Below are 18,885 nucleotides of genomic sequence, written 5' to 3'. Positions count from 1 at the left end.
TTCCGGCCTTTTCCGTCAACTTCCGGTCTTTTCCGTCAACTTCCGTCAATTTCCGTCATTTTCCGGCCTTTTCCGTCAACTTCCGGCCTTTTCCGTCAACTTCCGGCCTTTTCCGTCAATTTCCGGTGTTTTCCGTCGATCCTCGGTCCTTTCCGTCAATTTTTGGTGTTTTCCGTCAATCTTCGGTCCTTTCCGTCCATCTCCGCCCCCGTCCCAGTCACCCCCCGGTCTCTCCGGTTCCCCGGCGCCATGGCCGGGGGTCGCCGCTCTCCGCCCGGTCCGTGCTGCCCCGGGCAGGGGGCGATGTCCGATCCTTGCTGCTCGGGGCCGGTGGCCGTGCCCAGCGTACACCAGAGCCTGGCCGAGATGGACTTCGAGCGGGGTCCGGTTGGCTCTGGGGGTACTGGGCGGGGTGCGCGGAGGTGCCGGTACCGGGAGGGTACGGGGGGGCTCTGGGCGGGAGTACTCGGTACCGGGGGTCCCAGGGCAGCCCCGGAGGTCGGTCCCGGCCTGACCCGGCCTCGCTGCCTGCAGGGATCTGGGCGGCCGCGCGGGACGGGGACGAGCCGCGGGTACTGCGGCTGCTGGAGCGGTGCGGGGACCCCGGAGAGCCCGACCGGGCGGGGTACACGGCACTGGTATGGGGGTCTGGGGGTCCGGGGGGGGCACACGGCCCTGCTACGGTGGGCACGGGGGATAGCACGGGGGGCTCAACCTGGCGGGTACACGGCCCCGGTATGGGGGTCCCGGGGGTCCCGGCCCCCCTGCCCACTCTCTTCCCCCCTCCTCCCCTCAAGCACTACGCCAGCCGTAACGGGCACCTGGGGGTGTGCCGGGTGCTGCTGGAGCGGGGGGCTCCCTGCGACGCCCGGACCCCCGGTGGGGCCACCCCCCTGCACCGCGCCTGCTACTGCGGCCACCTCGCCGTGAGCCGCCTCCTGCTCCAGCACGGGGCCGACCCCGCGGCCACCGACGGCGACGGGCGGACCCCCCTACACAAGGTGAGGAGGCACAGGGGGGAACCTTCTGTCCTTGGCACTGAACAAGGTGGAGGGGTTACAGGATGGCGGGACCCCCTGCACAGGGTGGGAGGGGGCAAAGAGGGTCCCCCTGTCCCTGGCACTGCACAAGGTCGGTGGGGGGACACGGGGGGAGGGACCCCCTGGGCAAGGTGGGGGGGCACCGAGGGAGATCCCCTGCACAAGGTGGGGGGAGGATACAGGGGGTCCCCTCTCTCACACAAAGGGGGTGAGAGCACAGGGTCTCCCCTCCCATGGCATGACCTGCACAAGGTGGTTGGGGGGCACAGGAGTGTTCCACCTGCACAAGATGGGAGCTGGGGGTCCCCTCTCCCCCTCAAGGTGGGGGGGGGGCACGGGGAGCCCCCTTTCTCACCCAAGGTGGGTGGGGAGCCTGGTGGGGGGTCTCTCTGTCCCTCTGGGGGTCACACGAATGCCCTCCCAGGCAGCTGAGCAGGGGCACCGTGAGCTCTGTGCACTCCTCCTGCGGCTCTGCCCGGCTCTGGCCACACTCCAGGATTCCAGGGGCCGCCTCCCGCGGGATGGGGCCCACCCGGACGTGCGGGACCTGCTGGACACCTGAGGGGACACGGGACACCCGGAGCCACCCCAGTGGGACCTCCAGAGGCATCTCCAATGGACAAACGCAGCCTGTGGCACCAACTCTGTCCCCTTGTCACCTGTGCCAGAGGCCAGGGTGTGGGGGGTCACACTAGGAGGGAGGTGCAGACCCCCCTCCCGCCTTCCAGGGACTTTGTTTCCTAAAAAAACCACTAAAAATGTGGAAAACAGTTTGTTGAAACAGTAAATTCCGCGGGAGGTGAGAGGGCTCCTGTGCTTCCCCCTGGGGTGGTTGGGAGGGAACAGCAGCTGCTCAGGGGATTCTGGGGGGATCCAGATCCCACTGTGGGGGGAGGCAGAGGCAGGAGGGCCATGGATGGAACCTTGTCCTTCAGTGGTTGGGCACTGATCCCGCTTGTCCAGGATCTCCAACAGCACCTTTTCCTCCCTGACCTCAGAGACGAGTCTCTGCCTTTGTGGGTGCCTAGGTGGGACTTCATGGAATCCTCAAATGGTTTGTGTTGGAAGAGACCTTAAAGCCCATCCAGTCCCACCCCCTGCCACAGGTAGGGACGCCTTCCACTAGATCAGGTTGCTCCAAGCCCCATCCAACCTGGCCTTGGACACTTGCAGGGCTGGGGTGGTGCCCTCGGGATCCCCCTCCCATCACCAAGCCCCTCGCCCCCCGTGAACCATGGCAGAGACCCACGTACAGATATAGACTTTTATTACCCATCTGGCAAAAAAATCCCTCAAAAAACCCCCAGGAGATAAAATCCCACGGTTGTTTCACAACCAGGAAGGGGTGGGGGGGGGGATTGGGGAGGGGTAGACCCTGCCCTCTCCCCTCCTCCCCCTCTGGGCCCTACCCTCCCCAAACATACAAATCAAACCTGAACAATAAATAGGAATTCCCAGGGGAGGGGTTAGGGGTTTGCATAGAGGAAGATTTAATAAAAAAAAGGGCTTTTTTTTTTTTTTGTCCTGGCTTATTATTATTAATTATCATTATTATTATTAATTATTATTATTCTCTCTAAAAATGTCCCCGCAGAAGGACCTCTAGGAACTGATCGTCAAGACATGATTAACAAAAATAATTAATTAACCTTCTCCCAATAACTTACAGAGTTCAAATCAGGGAACTTGTGCTTTTCTTAGGGGGGCATCTCCCCCTTTCCCAAAACTAGGAATAAACCCAGAGGGAGGGGGGTCCCGATGGCTTTGGGGGTCCCCTGGTGCCTTGGGGGACACATGACCCCCTCCTGCCTGTACAACTTTGGTCACTAGCGCTGTGTCACCCCAAAAAAACCCACAAAATTGGGATCCTGGTGCATCTCCCCCCCCACCCCTGTACCGACCCCTGACCCTCTTCCCCAAGACCCTGAGACCCCCTATGGTGGGGGGAAGGCACCGAAACCCCCCGAGGGGGACCCCGGACTGCTTGTGGTGGGGGGGGTCCCAGGGGGCTCCAAGCCCATCCCCATGTCCCCGGCCAGCAGGAAAGGGGGTTGGGAATGGGGAGGGGGAGAGGCTGCAGCACAACCAGGGGGTCCCTGACACCAAAAACACCCCAGAGGGGCAGGGACCTCCATCCTGGGGGGGCCTGAGGGGCTGGGACCTCCACCTTGGGGGGGTCCCAATGTGGTGTAGGAATCCCAACGGCTCAGGACCCCCATCCCAGAAGGGTGTAGAAGTCCTCAGGGATCTGGGATGCCCATCCTGGGAGTACCACAGTGGTGTAGGAGACCCCAAGGGGCTGAGATTTCCATCCTGGGACCCCCCAAAATGGTGTAGGATTGGGACCCTCATCCCAGGCTGGTGCAGGAGCCCTGAGGGGCTGGGATTCCCATCCCAGGGGATCCCAAAGAGCTGGGATGCCCATCCCAGGGTCCCAACGTGGTGTAGGAGAGCCGAGGGCCCAGGACCCCCATCCCAGGCTGCTGTAGGAAAGGGAACATCCGTCCCATGGGTCCCAATGTAGCACAAGAGCCCTGAGGGGGTGGGATGTCCATCCTGGGGGTCCCAAAGGGTCAGGACACCCATCCTGTGGATCTGAAAGGGCCAGGACATCCATCCCAAGGATCCCAAAGGACCAGCCCATCCATCCCAAGGGTCTTGAAGGGCCAGGATGTCCATTCTGAGGATCCCAAAGGGCAGGAACATCCATCCCAAGGGTCCTACTGTGGCAAACAAGACCCCAATGTCCCTGAGCTGTGTGGGCGGTGCTGGCGGTGCCTTTGGTGCCGCCTCCGCCGCTGCTCCAATCAATCCCAAAAAACCGAGCCAGCCTGGAAACAGCAGCAAATTCCAGCTCCTCCATTCTTCACTGTGCTGTTGTCACTTCTCCTGGCTCATATTCCAGTGGCAGCCAATTCCTGCCGGGATGGGGGTCCCTGCACCGGGCACGCCCCGGGCCCTCCGGAGCGCGCCGGCGCTGGCCGGGGTCAGACGTTGTTGTTCTCCGTGGAACTGTGGTTGCTCCGGCGGCCCTGGCAGTTCCTGTCGTTCAGGAGGCTCGTGGTCTCATCTGCGGGGGCCGAAGGCTCTGGTCTCTCCGGATTGTCGGGGCCCGGTCTGGGGGAGTTGTTGCTGTCAGGGGACTGGGGACAACTGTCCATGCGGGAGGCCGTGAGGCCATTCAGGTACTCCTGGCGTGTGATCTGGGCCAGGGAAAAAACAGGGATGACGGAGGGATTCCTGGTGTTTCCCTGTTCCCCTTCTCAGTGTTTCCCTGTCCCTAGTGTTTCCTTGTCCCCATTCCTGGTGTTTCCCTGTCCTCCTTCCCAGTATTTCCCTGTCCCCATTCCTGCTGATCCTGTCCCCATCCCCACCGTTCTGTGCCCACCTTGACGAACTGGAGGTCGGTCAGTGCCCGGAGGCTGAAATCAGCCACGTACTGGTTCCCAGTCCCACTGAGCTGGTTGGTGCTGCTGCTCACGGCTGACGAGATGGACTCGGAGCGCTCGTGGTTGCTCAGGGAGGCCGAGCGGGCCAGGCCGCTTCCACGGGATGGGGACCGGAATTCTGGGGGATCAGAGGGGTGGGGTGAGACCCCAGAGCCCCCGGAACTGGGAGGGGACTATGGAGCACTGGGGAGTGGGCTGGGAGCTCAGCCCAGTCACAAGGGGCCAGGACACACATCCCAGGGCATCCCACAGCTGTCCCAGGGCATCCCAAGGGGGTGTAGGAGACCCAAGGGGTCAGGACACCCATCCTAGGACATCCCAAGGCAGTGCAGGAGCCATCTCATCCATGAGGCTCCCCGTGTGGCTGCTCAAGGACCCCAAAGCTGGGGCAGTGGGATTCAGCCCAGGTGTCCCTGAGGACACACTGCCCAACCCAAGGGGCACCAACGGGGCTCGGAGCCTCTGGCATCTCCCACCTGCAGCCCTATCCCAGGGAGCATCCCGAGGGATCAGGGGCTTCTCACCAGATCCAGGAGGGGGGCTGAGGGCCATCACCCCGTAGTAGGTAAACGGTCCCGCCTCAAACTTCATGCATTCCTTGCCAGCCTCCACCTCCACCTTGCCCTGCCAGGCGGAGACATTCCATAATCCACATCCTTAAGGAATGAGACCCCTCCCCTCCCCACAGCATTCCCAGCGGAATGGAGGCCCCCAGGAACCCTCCAAACCTGCAGGATGAGGATGAAGTAGTCAGCAGGCTTGTTCTTGCAGTAGAGGTAGTGCTGGGGGGATTTCTTGTCCTCCTCATTGAACTTAAGCTCCTGGATGACGTCAGAATATCCAAGGAGCCGCAGCAGGATCTTCTCTGACATGAGGGTAGGGCTGAAAAGTGGCACCTCTGGGAGAGGGAAAAGGGGTCACACACGGTTTTTGTCCTTCCAGGGGCAGGTGCAACCTCCCCATCCCTTGGGATGGTGCCTGGGATGGAATGGGCTCCAACAACAGCTCCCTCCGGGAGAACCCACGGATCCAGCTCCAGGTCCCCAGCAAGGGCATTCCCTTGGGAACAGGATCATCCTGGAGTTGCCCCCCCCAGGGGTCCCCAGCTTTGGGAATAGGATCATCCTGGAGGTCCCCAGCAAAGCCATCCCCAGCCTTGGGAACAGGATCATCCCAGAGGTCCCCACCCAGATCATCCCAGGGGGACAGGGCCCTGTCAGAGGCAGGTCTAGCATTCCCAAACCTCATCCCTTCCCATTTGGGGGAGGAAGGGGAAACAGAGCAAAGGAAAGCAGGACAAGACCCATCATTTCTCCATGAGATGGTTGGAGCAACTCCTTGGAGTCTCCAGGGCCAGAGCTGACATGGGGGACACGGGGACACACCGAGCCCATCCTGGGTTTCCCTGAGCCACAGGGAGCTCCCCCTTCCCAGAACTCACCAGTCAGGAGGAACCTGTGGGCAGCCAAGAGGAGCTGAGGGGATACCTTGACCTTTTGCTCGCTGACGGGGTCCTTGAAGGCCGAGAAGTCCCTCCTGTTCTTCTGGTTGGTCACACGCTTCCGGCTGCGGTTGTCGACTGTGGGGGGCAGGAGTCAGCTCTGGGGGGGATGGCAGGACCCCTGGCACGGGGTGGAGGGAGGATCGGTCCACAGTGGGTGGGAACAGCCCATGGGGGAGCAGGAGCAGCCCATGGGGGGACAGGATCTCCCCACAGAGGGGGTCAGGATCTCCCCATGGAAGGACAGGATGATGGGAACGGGGGGAGCCCCAATACCTACTGTAGGTGTCAGACTCATCCAGGATCTCAGACTTGATGATCTCCTCGATCACATCCTCCAGGGTCACCAGCCCCAGCACCTCGTAGAAGGGATCCCCCTCGCCCTCGTTGTTCACCTTCTGCACAATGGCCAGGTGGGATTTCCCTATGGATAGACAGAGATGTTGGAATGGGAGACACCTCAACACCCTGGGATGTCCCTGGGCCCGGCCCTTCCCTCCCCAGAGCAATAAACCAGTTCAAATCTAACAATAAATCAATTAAAACCTAAACATTAAACCAGTTCAAATCTAACAATAAACCAGTTAAAACCTAAACCAGTTCAAATCTACAAGCCCTTGGGCCGGGCTTGGCTTCCAGGGTAATGACACTAATTAAGCCCAGGATGGTGATTAAGGCTGGGACTGAGGCACCCTCCAAGCTGAAGTACCTGGGAGCTGCCTTGGGATATGGGATTGGCCAAGGGCATCCCAGGGGATGGGATGACACAAGAGCAACCACGTCACCACCACCACGGCCACCAGGAATTGTGTTTCACCCAGAATTCCTTTCCCAAATTCTTTGGCAGCTCTTCCAAGCTGATCCTATCCCAGAGGAAACGCTCTGGACACCTGGTGTCCACCCAATCCCAGAGCCAAAACACCCCAGGGAACAGAGCCAAGGGCCCTGGCCAGCAGCAGTAATGTCCTTCCAGGCAGGAAAACCTTCCAGTCCTGGATTTAGGGCTCCCCTCATCCCATTCCAGCAGGATTCCAGCTAAATCCCAAGCACTGAAAGTGCATCATCCTGCCCCAGCTGCTCCATGGAATGGAGTTTCTCCTGCTTTGTCCCAAAATCCCACAAAACCAGCAGAAAAAACTCCTAGGATGTTTCCACTTCCACATGGAAAACTGGTATCCTTATCCTGGGGAAACTGGAGCTTGGAGAGGGCAACATTCCCTCCCTGACCTCAGTGCATCCCAAAATAAAGGCATTTTTACCTTCTCAAGGACTACACGGGGTGTCCCACTTGTGTCCTGCTCTGGCATTATTCCAAACCTGCCCTTCCTGACTCTCTCCACTACTTAATTTTAGAGCTACAGGCCCCTCATCACTCAGGGAAAGGGAAATTTTAGGGATGGGCACCACACAGATCTCCTTTTTCTCCCCCTCTGGCCACGCTCCATCCAAAGCTGGAAAAAGGTAGTGCCTGAAGGGGTGGGAATGCCCAAAAATTGTTGTTTGGGTCATTAAACCCCCTTTATGGCCCTGTTTGACGCCTGGGTGGGGCATGCTGGGGACAGGTGACAGGACTGGGGCCGGCCCAAGTGAGTCAGGAGCTGCTCCCTGTGGGATAAGCAGGACAGGGAGCGGCCCCGGCACAGCAAACACAGCCCGGGGAGCCCAAACCCACAGGCAAAGGGCACCTGGATGGGCATCACCAGGGAGTGATGGATACTGGGACCCCCTTTGGGGCTCCCCACAGGAACAAGGAGCTCCCCATGGGGTGTTCTTGGAATCCTGGAATGATTGGGAGGGACCTCAAAGGCCATCCAGTGCCATGGGCAGGGACACCTTCCACTCTCCCAGGTTGCTCCAAGCCCTGTCCAACCTGGCCTTGGACACTTCCAGGGATGGGGCAGTCACAGCTTCTCTGGGAATTCCATCCCAGCCCCTCCCCACCCTCACAGGGAAGAATTCCTTCCCAATATCCCACCTAAATTCCTCCTTTGTCCTGTCCCTTCATCCCTTACTCAAAGTCCCTCTCCAGGTCTTGGAGCCCCTTTAGACTCTGGAAGGGGCTCTAAGGTCCCCCTGGAGCCTTCTCTTCTCCAGGCTGGACATTCCCAGCTCACCCAGCCTGTCTCCATAGGCAAGTTCCCCACTTAAAAGCCTCATACCAAGAGGAGAAAGTTGGGAAGAGGCCAGACATGGATGTGGAAACTGTCACCCCACGGCCAGTGACTGTGACAACAGGGAGAGTTTTGGCTGCCAAGCCCCACAATTAGCACAACTAGTTAATTATTCCCTCTGGATGCACCTCTCGTGCCTGATCCAGGGGGATGAGGCAGATCCTCACCATGGAGCTGCATCCATGAGGAATGTGTGGGGCTCAGCTCCAAACCAGCCCCACAAATTCCCTTCTCCTGACCCGGCAGTGGAAAAATAAGAGCCCTGGGTGTTATGGGCGGCTTTGAGCCCGGAAGGAACGTGGTTAAATCCCTTAATCAGGATCCAACGAGGGAAAGCTGCTGCCAGGAGCGGGGATAACTCCAGATCCGGCAGCAACTCTGCTCCCATGTCCTGCTTTTTGGAGCTGGACTGGGGTGGGACAGCCCTGGAGAGCCAGGCTTGGATGTGCCAGCTCCCAAAGCCTCACCCAGGCTCCAGGAGGGATTAGGATCCCCAAATCCACGCATGATCTCTCGAGAATGTCCTGCGAATCTCCTGGATCTGCTCCTGGTGCTCTGGAAAGTGTAACAGGAGCTGGAGAGTGTGTGGGGTCATGGATGGCCTGGGATGGTGCAGGATCACCCAGCACCACTGCTCCAGAGTTGGGATCTTCCCTCCATCCTGACCCCATGCAGGAGCTGGGCAGGGAAGGAGGTCCCTGCCTGGGCTGGAAAGGCCTGGGGAGGGCAAATCCTTCCTGGGAGCTTTGCTGTGCCTGGTGGGTTCATCCCACAGCAAGCTCACATCCCGCTCATCCTCCCAATCCCACTTTTTGGTGCCCTGATGCCATGAGTGGGAGGAAGAGCAGGGATAGGAGCCAGGACAGAGCAACCCTCACCATTCCCAAGTGTCAGGAAGAGCCTGGAAGAGGGAGCCAAGCCCAAAATCAGAGACCAGAGTGATTCCCCAGCCGTTATCCAAAAGCCTCCAGGGCTGATAATCAAAAACAAGGAAACACTCCCAAAGCATTCCTGGAGGCAACACCGGGTTTGGTGACCCCCTGTCCATCCCCAGGTGGTCTCAATCCCTCAGGATCACAACCACTCAAACCATGAGGAACCCCAGGGAGGGCAAAACTCCCTGGAATTCTGCCTCCAGCTGGCAGGAACCAGCAACCCCTCTACCTTTTTTGAACTCCTCCAGCATGGCATCGAGCTTGGTGTCATGGAACACAACGTGCACAGGGTGGTTGTAAAACTTGGTGATGGTCTTGAGGGCAGTGCAGTCATCAGGGTCCACGAAGGCCAGGTCCTGCACGTAGAGGATGTCCATGATGTTCGCCCTGTCGCCCTCGTAGACGGGGATCCGGGTGTACCCGCTCTGCATAATCTCAGACATGGTGTTGAAGTCCAGGACAGCATCGCTGCTGATCATAAAGCAATTGGGCAACGGGGTCATCACGTCCTCCACCGTCTTGGTGCGCAGCTCCAGCGCACCCTGGATCATGTTCAGTTCCTCCTTGACCAGATCATTGAAAGACTCCGTCACCTTCAACATCTCCAGGAACCTCTCCCGGTTGTAAACGGTGCTGATCTCTTGGCCCAGGATGCAGTCCAGCAGTCTGCTGATGGGGTAGGACAGGGGCAGCGTGAGCAGCATGAAAAACTTGGTCACCAGAATGGTCTTGGCACCCACAGCCAGCCCGTGCCGGGAGCACAATGCCTGGGGAACAATCTCTCCAAGGATCACGATCCCCACGGTCGAGGCCACCACGGCGCCTACGCCGGAGCCAGTCAGGTCATCCAGAAGGATGGTGAGGGTCGTGTTGACCAACACGTTGCCCAACAGCAGCGAACAGAGCAGGTAGTTTCCTTTCTTCCGTATGGGGCTGATCCTGCGGGCATAGCGCCGCTCCTTCTCCGAGCCGCAGTTCTGCAGGATGCGGAGCTCGATGGGGTCGAGTGCCATCAGCCCCAGGTTCAGCCCGCTGAACATCCCGGACAGCCCCAGCAACGCGGCGATGAGAATCACCTGCAGCCACAGCGGCAGCAGGGACTTCTTCTCTTCCAGGACCACCACCTGCCCATCGGGCCCCTGGTGCGGCAGCCAGGGCTGGTCAGGCCGGCGCTGCGAGCACAGCACGTAGGCCTTGGCCTTCTCGTGCTTGCGCAGGGGCAGCACCCGCAGCCACAGCAGCGCCGAGGTGTCGCGGGGCTCGGTGGGGCCGGGCCGCACCAGCAGGTCCTGCGAGCGCTCCCCGCACGTCTCGTTCACGGCCGGGATGGCATCCGGCCTCAGCTCGGCGAAGGCCACACGCTCCGCGGCTCCCGGGCCCAACCCCAGCCCGTAGAGCCGGAGCAGGGCCTCGCTGCCCTCCGTGAGCCGGATGGGCCCCGGAGCCACCCCGGCCACGGGCTCGGGAGGCTTCGTGCTGCCTTCCAGCCGCAGCCCCAGCACTACGGTGTCGAGAGCGGGCGTGGCGAGGGCGGGCTGCGGTAGGAGGAGGAGAAGGAGGACCGGCGGCAGGAGGAACCCCGTGGGCAGCGGGGCCCCCGCGGAGGGACCGGAGCTCCCGGGGCCGCCCCCGGTAGGGCTCCCGCAGCCGCTGCCGCCCGCCATGTTGGACACTGGCGGGACCGGCGCGAGCAGGGGGCGGACACGGCGCGATGACATCATAGGGGGCGGGACTATCGACACGCCCCATGGGGAGCAAATAGGAAGACCACGCCCATTTTATGGCATAACGCAAAAGGACACGCCTCCATAGGAGATCACACAGCGACACGCCCCGTTCGTGACGCCATGCACATGGACACGCCCCTGCGCGTCAATTATAGGGATACGCCCCCAGTGGTGACGTCACGCAGCGCGACACTCTCCCCGGGCAGCAGCGACTCCAGTCACGTACCCCGAGGGAGGAAAGATGAGGGGATTGGCCCCCGCTGTGACGTCACGAGCAGAGACACGCCCCCTCGGGGAATCGCTAGAGGGACACGCCTCGATTGAGACGTCCCACACAAAACCACGCCCTCTCGTAGAGTAACTCTCAGTCACGCCCCGATGACGTCGGCCAGCACGCCACGCCCCTGTTCGGGGAGCCACACGACTGACCACGCCCCCCACACGGCACGTGCTGGGTCACGCCCCTGAAATGACGTTTTCGCTCCAACCACGCCCCCGGAGGCGGGAGAAGGGTGGCACTAGAAGCTGCAGTGGGCACTAGGACCTGGAGGGGCGGGGGGCATTAGGACTCGGGATGGGGTGGCACTAGAACCTGGAGGGGGTCACAAGGAGCTGGTGGGAGAATAGCACATGGGAGGGCACTAGGGCCTCTAGGGTGGGGGCACAGGGACCTGGAGGGGAGTGGCACAAGGTTCTGGGGCGAGGGGAGCACTAGGACCTGGGGGGGGGTACTAGGACCCGGGGCTGCAGGTCCCACATTACCTCCCGCTCTCAGGCACCCAGAACTGCATTACCCACCACCGCCCGCGCGCCTCCCGCCCTCCCAACTGACAGACAGCCCTCTTCACCAACCATCCTCGCTGAACGCCCCAGTGGGCGGGCGCATTGGCTCGGGGCAGCCAATCGGCGCGCGGGGAGGGGCGGCGGAGGGAAGATGGCGGCGGTGGGACGGTGGCGGGCCGGGATGGCCTTGCTGGCCCTGCTGGCCTTGGGGTTCGGCCGGGTCCGGGCCGAGCAGACCGAGGAGCACCTCAAGCGCGAGCACTCGCTGTCCAAGCCCTACCAGGGTGAGAGGGCGGGCGGGTGGTGAGCGGTGCACGGTGCCGGTGCTCCGGTACCGACGATGCGTGTGGGCCCGCAGGTGTGGGCTCGGCCAGCTCGGGGCTGTGGGACCTGCTGGGCAACGCCATGGTCATGACCCAGTTCATCCGCCTCACCCCTGACGTGCAAAGCAAGCAAGGAGCCGTGTGGAACCGCGTGGTGAGCGAGGGGCGCCGCGGGGGCACCGGGATGGGGGGGGAGGGAGGTAGAGGAGAGGGTCGGGACCAGGGGAACTCAGGGATGGGGTGTTGAGGGCTGGGGGAGAGGGTCGAGATCGAGACAGGAGGGGGCCGGGATTGGGGGTGACACGTTATGGGATCAGAGGAGAGGACTGAGACTGGGACAGGAGAGGGTCGGGACTAGGGGGACTCGGGGATGGAGTGGGGAGGGCTGGGTGAGAGGGCTGGGACACAGCGGACATCAAAATGACGGAATGACGGATATTGGTGAAGGAACAGGGAATGATGGATTTTGGTGAGAGAAATGGGGAATGAGAGCATGTGGAGTGTTGAGATGGGCAGGGAATGGCATGGACAGTTCCTGTTGTCCCCTCACTGTTGGCAGGAGAGACCCCCTAAATTCCCATTTTTTCCCTCTTTTCCAGCCCTGTTACCTGCGGGATTGGGAGATGCAGGTGCACTTCAAAATCCATGGACAAGGCAAGAAGAACCTGAACGGAGATGGCTTTGCCATCTGGTACACCAAGGACAGGATGCAGCCGGGTAAAATCCCATGGGAAGGGGTCAGGGCACACCTTGGATGGGCCTTGGAGCAATCTGGATTCATGGAAAAGATCCCTGACTGTGGCAGGGGTGGGACTGGATGGTTCTTAGAGTCTTGTCCAAGCCAAACCATTCCATGACGATAAGGAACAAACCCTGCCTGGCCTTCCCAGCCTCATCCCAAGGTCTCTCCTTCCTCCTAGGACCTGTGTTTGGAAGCAAGGATAACTTCCTCGGCCTGGGAGTGTTTGTGGACACTTATCCAAACGAGGAGAAACAGCAGGAGGTGAGCAGAGAGGGAGGAATGGGATGGGTTACACCAAGGTTATGGACACAGCTTTTCTTTGGAATCATAAATTCAACTCAGCTCCTGCTCTTCCTCCTTCTTCTGCTTTTCTACAGGGTTGGATTTAGTTCCTGGTGAGGGAACATGGGAGAAGCTGGGGGTGGTTTTGTGGGAAGCTTTTTGCCAGAAGAAGGGATTTTGGGGCAGGAAGAGCTGAGTTGGTGGAGCTGTGTTTGTACTGGGAATTCTGCTGTTGGGGGCTGCACCAAGAGTAGGGGCTGAGTAAACCTTGAGTAAGTGCTGAGGAGCCTTTCCCTACTCTCAGACGCCTCTTGGAAAGGTCTAAAGGGCCTCATGTTCCTGATGTTGTTTGGGGTTTAGTGGTGTCATTCCCAGGGAAAAGTAAGTGCAGAGGTGGATAAACCTGGACTATTCCTACCCTGTTATAGAATCATGGAATCCTGGAATGGTTTGGGTACACCTTCCTTTAGCCCAGGCTGCTCCAAGCCCTGTCCAACCTGGCCTTGGACACTTCCAGGAATCCAGGAGCATCCACAGCTTCTCTGGGCAACCTGTTGCTGGAAACTTCTGTCCCTCCAAACCCAAAGTTGGGTCTTTTCTCATTTCCAATTCCCCCTAAAAACCAGGTGATACTCTAACCCAATACTGATATTTTATGACCTTGAGTAACTCTCAGCTTTTATCACAGTCCCCAAACCCACTGGCTCCGAGGCAGGGATGGACTTTGTGCTGGGAAAAGCCTTTCCAAGCTGCTGGATTAGCGAAGTGTTGGATTTGCAGAGTGGCAGCTCTGCTTTTATGGGATAAAGTGGCACACATCAGGTCTTAGTTAGAGGGAATAACTAGTGGAATGTGGGTGACATAGAGCAGGAGCCGGAAGGGGGTCAAGAAAAACTGTTTCTGTGGGTTCCGAGCTGCTCATTCCCGCTTTTGCAAGGACAAAAAAAAAGGATTTTATTCCCGAGGGAAGCTTGGCTGGGATTCCCTGTGGGGCTGCGGGGGTTCAAGGAGTGACTCCATCCGTGGTCTTGCGACTCCATCTTGCCCCCTGGCGCCGCTTCCATGCCATATATCCCAGGATTTGGCACTGACACCCCCCCCCCGCCATGCTCCCAGTCCTGGGAAGGCAGGAGGTGCTCCAGGAGGAGGTTTCCCGGGATGCAGGGCCCTGCTGGACTCTGCCCTGTGACCGTGTTGCTCTGTGCTCTCTCTTGCTTTGCGCTCATTCCGGAGGGCAGGCTCAGAAGAGGAGGTACAGCCCAGGAAACCAGGTACTGGCTCCTGCTCCTCAGGATTCCAGGGCAAGGAATTCCCTCCCAAGGGCTCCAGGAATCCCTGTGGGAGCCGGGAGGGACTGCATGGAATGTGTGCTCCATCCAGGATCTCTGGGAGCTGAGGCTGAGCCTTGGGGATGGAGTGGGGTCATGGTGGTATCTTGTTGAGCAGATTATTTGGGATGGAGGAGTTTGGGGTTAGGAATGGAGCAAGGTTGTGATGGTGTTGTGTGGAGAAGGTTATTTGGGATGAAGAAATTTGATTGGGGTGGAGTTCGGGGTCAGGGGTGGAGCAGGACCATGCTGATGATTGTTGAGGCAGATTCTTGGGGAGTGAAGGAATTTGGGGTCAGGGGTGGAGTGGAATCATGTTGAGGCAGATGGTTGAGGTGGAGTTCGGGGTCAGGGATGGAGCAGCGTAGTCCTGATGTCTTGTGGAGCAGATCTTTGGGGTTGAACAAGTTCAGGTCCAGGGGGCTGCTGCGACTCTTGCCTTTGGAGATGCTCCGGGGTCCAGCCTCCCTTGTCAGACCCCAAACTCACTCCCTGTCCCCCTGGCAGCGGGTGTTCCCCTACATCTCAGCCATGGTGAACAATGGCTCCCTGACCTACGACCACGATCGGGACGGACGCCCCACAGAGCTGGGGGGCTGCACGGCCATGGTGAGGAACTTGCCCCACGACACCTTCCTGGTCATCCGCTACGTCAAGAGGAGGCTCACGGTGAGTGCTGCCCATGATACCTAAAAACAGCACTTAAATAAACCCCCCAAAACTCAATTTGTGAGTTTTAGAAGGTAGCATTTCCTTTTATTATGCCAAATATAATATATGTAATATTTATATATTATTACATTGATATATTAATATATTAATTTTACGAGAATCTACTTTCTTCCAAAGCTTGCATGCAGTTACCAAAGCCTCTTGCTTTTATTTAGTTATTTATTTGTTTATTATTTAATTAATTTAGTTAATTAGTTAATTTATTATTTAGTTACTTTTTAGTTTATTTATTTAGTTAATTTAGTTAATTTATTATTTAGTTACCTGATTAATAATTTAAAGCATTACCTAATACTGTTACACCCACTTCCAAAACCATCCCTCTCATAGTACTATCTTTGCTCCACCCCTGACATGCCTTGAGTCGGAGGTCTCAAAGACCTTTGATCTTCCACTTCCTTGTCTCCTTTGGCACAGTATCAGCCTTCTGGAAGGGTTTCAAGGGAAGTGTTTGTCCCACAGGTATTGATCGACATTGATGGGAAGCACGAGTGGAGGGACTGCATCGACGTGCCGGGCGTGCACCTGCCCCGAGGGTACTACTTTGGGACGTCCTCGGTCACCGGGGACCTGTCAGGTACTGCCAGGGGAGTCCAGGTAGGATTCCCTAAAGGCTATGGCAGATCTGGGGAGCTGCAGGGCCTTATGGAAACATTTGAGGGCCTTTCCCTTCTTTGGGGAGCTTTCCCTGCTCTGGGGAGCTTTCCCTGCTTTGAGGAACTTTCCCTTCTGTGAGTTTTCCATGGCATTCCAGCCCCTGGCCAGAGCTTTGGGAATGGGTGACCCCTCAGGACACCTCAGTTTTCCCTCTCCTTCCAGACAACCATGACATCATCTCACTGAAGCTGTACCAGCTCACAGTGGAGCGAACGCCGGAGGAGGAAAAGCGGGACAGGGAGGTGTTCCTGCCTGTTGTGGACAACCTGAAACTGCCTGGAAGTGAGTGAGAACCTCTGGCTTCACGGTGGGGAAGGTGGGACGAGGAGGGATTTGGGGACACTTGGAGCTGGGGAGGAAAAAGGAACTTTTATTTTCAGGGTCCCCACCGTGAGGGTCCATCTGCCAGTCTGGGCTGGGAGGGTGGTGGGTCATGTCCCATCCTGAAATTCCACCATGAGTTCCTGGTTTGCCCCAGGGTCTCAGGGCCCAAAAGCTTTGGGAGCTGAACCCCTAGGGGTGTGGGATGGTGAAAACGTCTGGAGCGGGGAAATCACTGCTAGTTTTGGGGCTCTCTGAGGTCTCACGGGGTTTTCCCTCCCTCCTCTCCCAGTGGAAGCACCTCTGGAGCCCATGAGTGGCCTGGCCCTGTTCCTCATCGTGTTCTTCTCGCTGGTGGCCCTTGTCTTCGCCATCGTCATCGGCATCATTGTCTACAACAAGTGGCAGGAGCAGAGCCGGAAACATTTCTACTGACCTGGGAAACACCCGGGATGGCCTACTCCTGGGCTTTGCCGGCCACATCCCAACTCCCACCCATCCCAGACTGGCCTGATGGACAGACCCTCGTGGTGGAGACCACGAAATCCCAGCGGGAGCAGCCACTGTTCACCTGAGGGCTCCAGAGCTGCTGCACGGATCCCAGTGGGAGTGGATGTGCCATGGAGGGGGAGCTGAGTCCTGAGGGGGCTTTGCTGGGAATGGCTCTGGAAGGGGGGGGGTTTAGGGAGCCCCAGCACAGGGGCTGTGACACCCCAGGAGCCATGGGAGCATGTCAGTCCTCACTGGATTTCTGCTGGAGCCCCTCATCCCAAGTGATGTCAGTGTCAGGAGAGACTTTCCAAGCTCTTCATCCCACTCTGGCTGCTTCCCACATGGAGACCAGCCTGCTTTGCCTTGTTGGAACCCCCAACCTGCCCCTCTGGGTGCTGAGTTTTGGTGTTTGGAGCCAGATGCTGGTGATTCTCCAGCAGTTTTCCCAGCGGGATGAATTGGGAAGCTGCGTGGCTGCAACCCCCTCCCCACATCTCCTGCCGCATTCCTGCTGCCTCCTGCATGTCGTGTCCTGGCTCTGGGACTCACTGCATCCTGGAACCCTCCAGGAGGGGATTCCCAAGCTTCTGGAATCAATTCTTAAGCCTCTGGAGGTGATTCCTGAGCCAGAGCTCCTGCTGCCAAAGGGAGTCAGGGTTGTTCCTACCTCAGTGACTGTTTTGGGCAGGGATTTCTCTGGAGGGTCCCTCACCCCTGGACACCCAATGGTCCCCAGAGAGACCCAGGAGAGGGAAATGCTGAATCAGTGGGGACTCTGGCTCTGGGAATATGAAGATGGCAGCTCCCTCCTCACCGGGATCCAGGGGATCCAAGCCCAATCCTGTGGTTTTCCAGGACATTCCCACCCAGGACAGATCCTGGGGGGGTCTCAGTGGTACCTGGGCCAGGGGAGGACACCCGTGGCTGGTGGTTTTTCAGGTCACTGGGGGCAGTGGGAGATGTTTTCCAAGTGCCCAATGGGGGGTTGTGGTGTGGAAGGAGAGTTTTCCTGGTGTTTTGCCTCATTTTTGCCTGATCAGGATGGAATTTTGTGGCCTCTCTCTGGAGCTGTAACTGGTGTCTTGGAATAAACATTGGAGGGTGTGTGTGATGTCACCGTGGTCCTTGTCACTCCTGAGGCCCCTGGATGTGGCAATTCCCTCCCAAATTATTTCCCTGAGTGCCAGAGTGAATTGGGAGCTTTGTCCTGGTGCCATGGGGCTCCCCAGAGTCATGGAGTTATGGAATGGTTTGGGTTGGAAGGGATCTTGAAAGCCCATCCAGTCCCACCCCCTGCCATGGGCAGGGACACCTTCCATCATCCCAGGTTGCTCCAAGCCCCATCCAACCTAGCCTTGGATGCTGCCAGGGGTCCAGGGGCAGCCACAACTTCTCTGGGCAACCTATGCCAGTGTCCCAACCTCCCATGAACACACGAGATGGCTTCATGAGATGGACATCAGGAGGAATTTCTTCCTGGAAAGAGTGGTCAGGCATTGGAAGGGGCTGCCCAGGGGGGTGGTGGGGTCCCCATCCCTGGAGGTATCCAGGGAACGACTGGAGGTGGCACTCAGTGCTCTGGTCTGGGTGACAAGGTGGGAATCGGTCACAAGTTGGACTCGATGATCCCAGAGCTCTTTTCCAACCTCAGGGATTCTAGGATTCTGTGATAAGTGGAGCAGCTCTGGCTGCTCCTCTTCCTCCTCTTTCTCCTCCTCCCAGGCGGCCTTTGCCGGTGCGGGCGGTGCCGGGGCACCCCCGGTGTTGGGTGACACCCCTCATAGCCCAACCCAGGACCAGAAAATCAGGGTGATCGTACCCGGAGGTCCCTCCGGGGGGTCTCTCGGAGCGGGTTCTCCACCCCCCGCTCTTCCCCCAGCCCCGACCGTTATCGCACGCGCAGCGCGCGCCGCCGTTCAAACCGCGGGGCGGTCCGCGCGCTGATTGGCCGGCGGGGCGGGGCGGACTGCGCGCTGATTGGCCCCTAGGGGCGCGCGCGCGGGGAGGGCAGGCGCGGCCATGGCGGTGGGCGGGGCCCAGGGCCGCGTTTGATCGCGGGGCGGTCCCGGCGCGGTCCCGGTTCGATGCCGCCGGGACTGGGGTTCGGACCCGCTCGATCCCTCTCCCAGAACGATGACCGCCCGCACCCCGCGCTGCGCCGCCGCAGCCTCTCCGGCCCCGCGAGCCCTGGGCAGCGCCGGCACCCCCGTGCTGGCCGAGTGTCCCGGCAACGACGATGAGCGCGAGCGGCGGCAGCGCCGGCGCTCCAGGGCCGCCGACTCCTCGCTGGGCCTCGGCTCCCCCGCGCCCGGGTACGGTCGGTGCTGCCTGACAGGAGGGTGGAGCCGCGGGGGGGTCGGACTCTTCTCCCAGGACCAGAGGGCACAGTCTCAAGCTGCGCC

General features: G+C 59.3%; 4 protein-coding genes across 6 annotated transcripts in view; 3 read left to right on the top strand and 1 right to left on the bottom strand.

Moving 5' to 3' along the window:
- Positions 1-125: 125 nt before the first annotated feature.
- On the top strand, positions 126-1,810 carry ANKRD39 (ankyrin repeat domain 39). 2 transcript variants are annotated; one of them, XM_017831877.1, is made up of 4 exons: positions 126-382; positions 535-638; positions 798-1,001; positions 1,465-1,810. In XM_017831877.1, exons 1-4 carry the CDS (start codon positions 250-252, stop codon positions 1,600-1,602), a joined length of 579 nt encoding a protein of 192 aa, XP_017687366.1. In that variant the 5' UTR covers positions 126-249; the 3' UTR covers positions 1,603-1,810. The 2 variants fall into 2 exon arrangements, with proteins under 2 accessions (XP_017687366.1, XP_017687364.1); XM_017831875.1 differs by having other exon boundaries at positions 126-400.
- Positions 1,811-2,290: 480 nt separating this feature from the next.
- CNNM4 (cyclin and CBS domain divalent metal cation transport mediator 4) lies at positions 2,291-10,768 on the bottom strand. The gene is made up of 7 exons (XM_017831863.1): positions 9,326-10,768; positions 6,271-6,414; positions 5,931-6,068; positions 5,218-5,387; positions 5,014-5,113; positions 4,429-4,607; positions 2,291-4,243 (listed from the first exon to the last, which is right to left on the bottom strand). The coding sequence occupies exons 1-7, from the start codon at positions 10,758-10,760 to the stop codon at positions 4,028-4,030; spliced, it is 2,382 nt and encodes a 793-aa protein (XP_017687352.1). The 5' UTR covers positions 10,761-10,768; the 3' UTR covers positions 2,291-4,027.
- Positions 10,769-11,731: 963 nt separating this feature from the next.
- On the top strand, positions 11,732-17,594 carry LMAN2L (lectin, mannose binding 2 like). 2 transcript variants are annotated; one of them, XM_017831873.1, is made up of 9 exons: positions 11,732-11,890; positions 11,965-12,083; positions 12,529-12,646; positions 12,850-12,932; positions 14,192-14,224; positions 14,789-14,950; positions 15,476-15,590; positions 15,833-15,952; positions 16,284-17,594. In XM_017831873.1, exons 1-9 carry the CDS (start codon positions 11,758-11,760, stop codon positions 16,424-16,426), a joined length of 1,026 nt encoding a protein of 341 aa, XP_017687362.1. In that variant the 5' UTR covers positions 11,732-11,757; the 3' UTR covers positions 16,427-17,594. The 2 variants fall into 2 exon arrangements, with proteins under 2 accessions (XP_017687362.1, XP_017687363.1); XM_017831874.1 differs by lacking the exon at positions 14,192-14,224 and having other exon boundaries at positions 11,735-11,890.
- A 901-nt stretch (positions 17,595-18,495) lies between these two features.
- Positions 18,496-18,885, top strand: part of NCAPH (non-SMC condensin I complex subunit H) — an 11,065-nt gene continuing 10,675 nt past the window's right edge. The window contains exon 1 of the mRNA XM_017831864.1: positions 18,496-18,795. Coding sequence (XP_017687353.1) covers positions 18,617-18,795 — 179 coding nt within the window. The 5' untranslated portion in view covers positions 18,496-18,616. The remainder of the gene's footprint in view (positions 18,796-18,885) is intronic.

The sequence above is a fragment of the Lepidothrix coronata genome, unplaced genomic scaffold (genome assembly GCF_001604755.1).
Source record: "Lepidothrix coronata isolate B3197 unplaced genomic scaffold, Lepidothrix_coronata-1.0 Scaffold197, whole genome shotgun sequence".
Classification (NCBI taxonomy): domain Eukaryota; kingdom Metazoa; phylum Chordata; class Aves; order Passeriformes; family Pipridae; genus Lepidothrix; species Lepidothrix coronata.
This window is presented reverse-complemented; position numbering and strand designations above follow the sequence as displayed.

What these genes read in the sequence shown, in the direction of transcription:
- ANKRD39 (XM_017831875.1), top strand. Translation starts at nt 250, where the DNA reads ATGGCCGGGGGTCGCCGCTCTCCGCCCGGTCCGTGCTGCCCCGGGCAG. An exon ending in GGGTCCGGTTGGCTCTGGGG is followed by an intron (nt 401 to 534) that starts GTACTGGGCGGG and finishes CGCTGCCTGCAG; the next exon opens with GGATCTGGGCGGCCGCGCGG. An exon ending in GGGCGGGGTACACGGCACTG is followed by an intron (nt 639 to 797) that starts GTATGGGGGTCT and finishes CCTCCCCTCAAG; the next exon opens with CACTACGCCAGCCGTAACGG.
- LMAN2L (XM_017831873.1), top strand. Translation starts at nt 11,758, where the DNA reads ATGGCGGCGGTGGGACGGTGGCGGGCCGGGATGGCCTTGCTGGCCCTG. An exon ending in CAAGGACAGGATGCAGCCGG is followed by an intron (nt 12,647 to 12,849) that starts GTAAAATCCCAT and finishes CCTTCCTCCTAG; the next exon opens with GACCTGTGTTTGGAAGCAAG. An exon ending in GGTCACCGGGGACCTGTCAG is followed by an intron (nt 15,591 to 15,832) that starts GTACTGCCAGGG and finishes CTCTCCTTCCAG; the next exon opens with ACAACCATGACATCATCTCA.
- CNNM4 (XM_017831863.1), bottom strand. Translation starts at nt 10,760, where the DNA reads ATGGCGGGCGGCAGCGGCTGCGGGAGCCCTACCGGGGGCGGCCCCGGG. An exon ending in ACTTCATCCTCATCCTGCAG is followed by an intron (nt 5,114 to 5,217) that starts GTTTGGAGGGTT and finishes TCCGCCTGGCAG; the next exon opens with GGCAAGGTGGAGGTGGAGGC. An exon ending in CCGACCTCCAGTTCGTCAAG is followed by an intron (nt 4,244 to 4,428) that starts GTGGGCACAGAA and finishes TCCCTGGCCCAG; the next exon opens with ATCACACGCCAGGAGTACCT.